The sequence below is a fragment of the Spea bombifrons genome, chromosome 11 (assembly GCF_027358695.1).
Source record: "Spea bombifrons isolate aSpeBom1 chromosome 11, aSpeBom1.2.pri, whole genome shotgun sequence".
Classification (NCBI taxonomy): Eukaryota; Metazoa; Chordata; class Amphibia; order Anura; family Pelobatidae; genus Spea; species Spea bombifrons.
Window position 1 is genome coordinate 33,335,466 of NC_071097.1, and position 8,166 is coordinate 33,343,631.

An 8,166-nucleotide genomic window follows, 5' to 3' on the forward strand; every position below is an offset into this window, starting at 1 on the left:
CACAACCCGGGAAAGCCAGCAATCCATCCTGGTTGGCATCAAACATTTAGTGATACAGCCTTGGCACGTAGTTTGAATTCATGTACCATGTAGAACAGTAAAATGAATTCCATCTCCACTCCCTCGTCCACTCGTACTGAATGTAAGCAACGGCCTGTGGCGGGTATACTGCATATCCAGTTGGAGTTGGAGTGCAGGGCCACAGAGATTCCGATGATTCCCTCCATTAAAGTGCACATAATGGCTGGAGTATCCCCTGTAAGGTGGGACGCGGCATGGTTCCTCGCTCACCAATGTCCCAGGAGCAAGAAGGTCTAATCCATGTTGAGCTGGGTCAATGACCAAATGGTCAAAAATACTCTAACCACTTCCCCCAGCCAACTTTTATTCATTTTATAAAGCACTAATATTTAAAAAAATATATTAAAAATATTGTATGTCTACACAAAGCATTTGGATTTCTTGAAACGAGAGATCTACCCGTAGTAAAATGGCCCAGAAGTGGTCATCACCACCATCCTGACCGAGGGCAGCAAGTCCAGGGCGGCTCACTGCAGCATAACAAGGAGTCAACCTAGACAAATCATTTTGGGCTATCAGGCTCCCTGTGGTGTCTCTATTCAACAGGCCAGTTAAAAGGGACCATGGCCAGGAGGGGGGGCAGTGCTGTTTTGCCCCGGGTTAGATTTAGGGCAGAGCTGAAGATAAATACAGCACTGCCCAGGAAGGTATCCCTGAAGCTACCGGATGTCCTTCAAAACTCTCCCTGCTTAACATAAATATGAGCGAATATATACCGGTATATATATAATATTTCCTTCATTTTTCAAGTATTTCTTGACATTGTTATCAAAGTTTTCTGAGATGGTTTTATTTTCGTTGCCGTGTTTCCTAATTAATATAATTTGGTTGTTATTGACTTGCACAAATTCTAAGGAGAATTTAGGATTGTGGAGTTGCTTTGGGCTTATGGGCATTGATTCCTCCATGTATTAACTGCCCCCTGGATTTATGATACCTTTAAATGTCGATTATTAACGAGTGCATCTCGGAACAGCCGGCACCGACTCAAGGTAAATAGGAACGTTTCTTTTTGCTTCTACCAGAAGGGATATTTATATATGTAATCATACGTAAGACTTCTTGGTAAATCGAATAAGCATATTGCAACGTCTTTAAAATGTAAGTAACAAATCTAACAACAGACCAACGACTGATTAAGATATGTAGAGAGGGGGAGCGAGAGAGAGAGAGGGGGAGAGCGACATCTCTTTCACTGTTGATACATTGTATCCTGTTGTATTAATGCTTTGTCTTTGTATCTTTTTATATTAATCATAGCATGGAACCTCATGAAACCTTTTAAAGAAAATATCGTGCATTGAGATAATATTTTGCATTTATTATACCATTAATTACGACTCCATATACGTGAAATGATCAAGTGATGGTGAATGCAACAGTAAGAGAATTCATTCTGCTTGGATTCTACGAGATTCCGGAAGCACAGCTGGTTTTATTCGTGACGTTTATGATAATCTACGCAGCGACTATCGTTTCAAACCTTCTCACTCTAGCCGTGATCTACCTGGACCCACATTTGCACAGCCCCATGTATATCCTTCTATGTAACATGTCCGTCATAGATCTTTCCTTCAGCACAATGGTCCTGCCCAAGTTCTTGGACATCTGTCTCACTGGACACAATGTAATCACTTACACGGGTTGTATCGTTCAGGTCTTTTTCTTTGTTGTACTTATGGTAGCTGAATACTTCATTTTGGCAGCTATGGCATATGACCGTTACGTGGCTATATGCGTTCCTTTACGTTACGCGAATCTAATGAGCATCAGAGTGTGTGTGGCGATGGCATCTACGTCTTGGAGTATAGGAGCAATGGAAGGTGTTCTATTTGTTGTCTTGATATCATTCTGTACGTTCTGTAAATCCAATGAAATCAATCACTTGTTTTGTGATCTCAAACCTTTGATCAAGCTCTCTTGCAGCGACACTAAAACCATAGAGACCACCATTCTTGGTATTGGTTCATTCATCGGCTTTCTTCCCTCAATGTTTACCCTGGTATCTTACACCTGTATCATCTTAACAATCTTGAATATTCCGTCTCGGAAGGGCAGGACCAAGACATTCTCTACGTGCTCCTCACATCTTACGGTCATCGTTATTTTCTACGGAACGGTCCTTGGCATGTACATGAGGCCGAAATCGAAATATTCCATGGATCAGGACAAAGTTCTGGCCGTTCTCTATGCAGCGGTGATTCCCATGGTTAATCCCCTTATCTACAGCCTGAGAAACACAGAGGTCAAGAGTGCCGTGCGTAAAATAGGAGACAGATACATTCGCAATATGTAGCTGTAATTGTAGTAATTTACCAAACTGTTATCTATACTAGCAGCAATTTCATATATCAAATTCTTGACCTGTGGGTCTCTGGATGGAACATTTGAGGAGCGAGGTGGGATCCTGTTTTTGTAAGAAGCCTGCGTCAGGAACAGGTGGTGGACATTTAAACTCCGAAGCCACATATGGTGGTCATGCAATATAGTCAGTCAGTTTTGGGACGCGATTTTTGATCTACTTACAAAACTAACTAGTTGCAGAATAATGAAATCCCCTGAATATACACTTCTTCATATGTTTCCAACAACTTTAACTATGGAAACAAACATTTTGTTAACTCACTCTATGGCAGCAGCCAAAAGAGAAAATTTTTCTATGATACAATTTAAAAATCAATTACTATTCCAACTTCAAATGGAAAAAGGATTAGGTTGGCTTGGCCTGTCTCACTATAGAAGAAAACCAATATATGAGGACTGGATCACAAAAATTAACCATATCTATAATGTATCATAAATAGTACACCCTTGGCCCTTTTTTTATTCTTTTTTTTTTTTGTTCTTTTTTTTTATTGGACGATATAATAGAACTTTGGAAATGTTGATTGAATACATCATGTGTCTGTGCAATACCCTCTTCCCTTTTTCCTTTCTGTATCCCATTCATCTTTGAAAAAACAAAATAAATAAATATTTGAATAAAAAAATAATAAAAACTCCGAAGCCTCACAATCAGGACATTGACCCGGAGACCCAGGGAAGCAGCACTTCACCCGGAGACCCCCAGTGAAACCCAGAGTATAGAGGAGTTTCTATATGCTATATAATTAGAGCTATGATATTTTTTGATGACATATTAAGCCCCAAATAAATAGTTTTAACAACACTAAATGCTTGTGACCTCCTGTTAAAGTAAATTGTTTATCCAGATGATTATCAGCGTGTGTGTGCGTGATTGTGCAAATACTACACTTACGAATTGGCTAGTTCCAGGAGTACTAAGCGTTTGCAACCTTAAAAACATCATCCACATGACTATTAACCTGTGTGGGTGATTAAACAAATACTACAATCTCTGCACGGTGGATATAATAAAAGACTTTTGACATACAAACTGTGTGCCACGAAAGGGCAAGCACCAAGGAGATATCACTGAAGCATATTCAACGTATTCGGCCCATTCACCTATTGTTTTATATCAATAACACACTACGGAGGGCTGATTCAAAGAAATTGGTGGCCACCGTCACAAGCAGCGTTTTGATTTATTCTACTTGCAATTCCGCATGTAGCCACAAGGGTGTGTACTGTAACAATGGCTTTAGGCAGTGTTTACACAATGGCTGGATCCTTTCGGTGCTCCCTTTCTCTAAAAGCGTTTTGGAAGGGAATGGATAATGCACGCTGAGCGTGTTGTCCGCTAAAGATGTTATAAGATGTTTTATTTTTTGGGCCACGTCGTGGGACCTGCCCCTCCTGGGCTGAACGGTCTCTTCCGCTGATTACCGTATTTGCTCGATTATAAGACGACCCCCCCAAAATCTGAATATTAACTTAGGAAAAAAAGAAAAAGCCTGAATATAAGACGACCCCAAAGGAAAAAAGTTTTACCAGTAAATGTTAATTCATGTAAACTATTTTTTTTTAATAAAAGCTATGATTGAGAAAAATATTTTTTTTGTTTTTATTTCTTGTATTTTCCAACCTGTCCCCCAGTTACGCACATCTGCCCCCAGGCTTGCCACTCCAATATGGCACTGTGGCCCATGATATGCCTTTTAACCCTCTATATGCCACTGTGCCCCATGGTATGCCTTTTGACCCCCTATGTGCCACTCTGCCTCCAGAAATGCCTTATACCCCTATATCCCATTCTGGCATTTAGGGGGTTAAAATGCATATTATGGGGCAGAGTGGCATATAGGGAGGTATAAGGCATTTCAGGAGGCAGAGTGGCATTAAGGGAGTTAAAAGGCATTGTATAGAGCACTCTGCCTCCAGAAATGCCTTATACCCCTATATGCCACTCTGGCATTTAGGGGGTTAAAAGGCATATTATGGGGCAGAGTGGCATATAGGGAGGTATAAGGCATTTCAGGAGGCAGAGTGCTCTATTAAATGCCCCCTTAACGCCACTCCAGAAATGCCCTATACCCCCATTTAACTAACACACACACACACACTCTCTCTCCCCCCCCTCTCTCACCCCCTTCCCCCTCTCTCACCCCTCTCTCCCCTCTCAGCCCTCTCTTACCGGTGCTTCCAGCCGGGGCAGCGGGTTGACGTCGCCTTCCGCTGCAGCCGCAAGGAGGTGGAGTTGGCAGCGGGGGTTTGTATGCGTCCGTCGCGTATACTTTCCCCGGCTGTCAGAGATCAGAGTTCCCCGCACCGGTGCGGGGAACTCTAATCTCTGACAGTCGGGGAAGGTCTACGCGACGGACGCAGACAACCCCCGCTGCTAGCCACACCTCCTTCCGGCTGCAGCGGACGTTGTTTACGCGGATCGCGTAGACGTCAACCCGCTGCCCTGGCAACACAGCAGGAAGCACCGGTAAGTGGGTGTATGATGGGGGGGCAGGAGGATCCAGGTCCCCTGCAGCGGTGCGGGGGATCTGGATCTTAGTCTCCTAATCAGACCTCTATTTGAGGTCTGATTAGAAGACGACCCCGATTAGAAGACGAGGGGTATTTTTCAGAGCATTTGCTCTGAAAAAAACCTTGTCTTATAATCGAGCAAATACGGTAGATAGGACACAAATTATGACAAATATAACACAGCCGTCAGTCACATCTACGTCATCAGGGCCACCTCGGCATCGCCAGTCCGGCCCTGGTTGGTTATGGGTCAACTTGCGTTACCAAGCTGAACTTCAGAACCACGCTCTTGCATGCTGTCACTTCCAAATGCTTTTATTCACTAATAAACTAGCTTCTTTTAGGTGCATGAACACCTTTGATCCCAACTTGGAAAAGGGCACTTTAAATTGGAACTACAGATTAACCTCGGTTGACTTTTGGGAGATTTCTACATACTAAATTAAGATAACCCTAAAGAACGGTAGTCTTGCTACAGTACGTTGTTCTCTATGCTCCCGACCTTTACTGTTGATGTATCCTGCTTCACTTGGATCCAACCCAAGATTCAAGTTCCATTTCCATCAATAAATGCTGACGTTTGCTCTACTAGAGTAGTAATAGCGGGGGACATACTTCTATGCGACACTGCGAGGCAAACTCTAACTCACTTTCTAACTCCAGTAACTAATGTATGAATAATGTATGAAACAAATAAAACACCTCTTCATTTAGACTGCTTAGCCAATCAAACTCCTCCAGACGAGCCGGTGGTATCCTCAGACGGGATACTGACCTAAAGACACCCAAAAGCAGTATCGGCGCCACATATAACCCCTCCTGAGTGGTGGTTTAGTGGTGACCTGTGGTCTTCTTCTAACACACCTCTGGTATATTGGATGACTCTACATCTACTCTACATCTCCAACATTTGATTCTTGTGCTGGTCTTCCCAATGCGGAGCGCCAGCGTTCGATGTCATTTCATGGAAATCAGTGCCGAAGGAAACGGGTCTCTTGTTCCTATTGCCCCTAAGAACCTTCACTGCCCCCCGTATACTGAGTCATGCCCTCCAACCTCACCCTGCTCTCCCCTACTCTTTACAACCACGATAAGGACTATATTTATTAACATTAAACCACATCCCGTGAATATATAATAATTGTATCTACGCTCTGTTCCACGAAAATGCAACATTCCGTTTGCGATACTCTTCAGAGCCTCTTTGCTCCACACCTTTAGCACTGGAAGCCTCAACCCAATGCGCATGCGCGGTAGACCCAGCAGTCAACAAAACAGCAATTGTATTAATAAAGGAAGGGGACAACTGAGAATTAAAAAACAAGTATTGCTGTCCATGTAGTTTGCCAACAAATGATAACAGAATATTACTAAATTCTGCTTGCTGATTTACCAATCAAAGATATGGGCTGTATAAAGAGTTATTCAAATAATAACAACTTGGGGAACTTGGCAGAAAAAGAGTACACGTGGGCAGATGTTTAAAAAGGCGGTCAGAAGTCTTTGCTAAAATTCCATTTTTTGGCCAATAATCCTTGGCCGGGTCAATATAAAAAAAAAAAAAAACATAGGGCAAACTCCACTGTCTGTTATGTTATAAAAGGGAAGGTAGTTGTTAAATTCCGTCTACAGGCAGAGGGTGTCTGCGGGAGGCAAAATGCAGCTTCTTCTTGCGTTTAGCTGCCTGGCGGTCCTGGGATCGGCTGTCGCGGAATCATCAGAACCGTAAGATGATTTGAGTTATTAATCTATTTAAGAAAGGAAATAATAGGTTAAAAAATACCATAATAATATATAACTATAATAAAGCCCATCCCAATCTCTAAAGATACTTAATACATTCTAAAGTCCCCAAAAATGTTGGCTTGAGTGAGGTCACCTGTGAGGGTAACTTTAACCCCTTAATGACAAAGCCCGTACATGTACGGGCTCAAAATGCATTGTTTTCAATGGGTTTAGGGACCGCCCATGGTCCTTAAGGGGTTAAAATCATCTGTCACGATATAGACCTATGGATAAATATGCAATGTATAGCATGGGTACTCGAACCCCAACTTCTGTCCACTCCATGGGGGCTGCCAACCAGACTACCGTTTTCTCAGGATCTGCATGGTTATTCATAAATAATTAAAATTCATTTTATGTTAAATATTTCTGGAGAATTTAGCCTTTTAAGGATAAAATCTTGCTAGAATGCTCAAGGTTATTAAAGAGCCAGTGGTCAAGGTCAGTAATGATTTAGAGCAAACGGGACAGAAGCGACAGCGTAGAATAACACAAAACGGTAGTCATGGCTACCGTTGGATCATCTTCGTTGGGAAACATGTTGGATCAGTACACAAGATATTCTGTCGATGAGATATATTCCAATGGGAAAAACATATTTTTAGCAAAAACTGGACACTAAAACTGATGGAAATTATGGAATTCATGTGCCTGAACTCAATGGAATCATCGAGAATTCCACCGGAGAATATATTCTCGTATAATTTATCTATACTCTCCGCCGTCACATTGTTGTTTACATTGGGCTCACTTTATATTATTTATTCTCCTCATGTCTCTATAGTCACTATCTAGTCACGGTTCCGGAAACCATATCGTTTCCATCCAAGCACAAAGCATGTTTGACCATCCAACACCTTAAAGGTTCGGCAAACCTTAAGCTGCAACTGGAAAATCCAGAGACTCGGGAGATTAAAGCGGACGTTGAAGCCAAAATTGACGGCCCCGACTATGCCCACTGTTATGAACTACAGGCGAGTAGAACATTTAAGCTATAGATTGGAATTATAGTCAAATAGTCAAGATTATTGTGTACGTTATTCAGTATAATTAAAATGAGCGTCTCGACATCATTTTTCATTCCTATTTTTTAGGAAATGCATCTTCACTATTTTATATGATATTTATAAATGTGGTCAGTGATACAAAATGGTAATCCTTTCATTCAATGCTTAAGAAATCCACAAATTTTGTCTTTTTAGGCTCTTCTGCGTGGTAATTATTTTTTTTATTTTTTTTTGCAATATCATTGCTATTTTTTCTGGGTTACATACCACACAGAAGGTTAAAAGCAGCAGCATTGCTAGGTTCCAAAAACCTATAGGGCTAAAGCCCAATAGTAACTCTGATATAGTTTTCCTTTGTGCGAGGCATGAACATTTTTAAATTCCTGTTCTTGCGTGAGGTCTCCTTCCTCATGAA

General features: G+C 41.7%; 1 protein-coding gene and 1 long non-coding RNA gene across 2 annotated transcripts; both read left to right on the top strand.

Moving 5' to 3' along the window:
• The first annotated feature begins 1,447 nt into the window (after nucleotides 1–1,447).
• LOC128468307 (olfactory receptor 1020-like) lies at nucleotides 1,448–2,377 on the top strand. The gene has a single exon (XM_053449996.1). It carries the CDS (start codon nucleotides 1,448–1,450, stop codon nucleotides 2,375–2,377), a length of 930 nt encoding a protein of 309 aa, XP_053305971.1.
• Nucleotides 2,378–6,570: 4,193 nt separating this feature from the next.
• Nucleotides 6,571–7,643, top strand: LOC128468707 (uncharacterized). Its single transcript, XR_008345890.1, has 2 exons — nucleotides 6,571–6,684; nucleotides 7,529–7,643. It is a non-coding gene; the product is annotated as an uncharacterized LOC128468707 (long non-coding RNA).
• The last annotated feature ends 523 nt before the right edge of the window (nucleotides 7,644–8,166 follow it).

Excerpts from the sequence above, each read along its gene's own strand:
- LOC128468307 (XM_053449996.1), top strand. The coding sequence starts at position 1,448 with ATGGTGAATGCAACAGTAAGAGAATTCATTCTGCTTGGATTCTACGAG.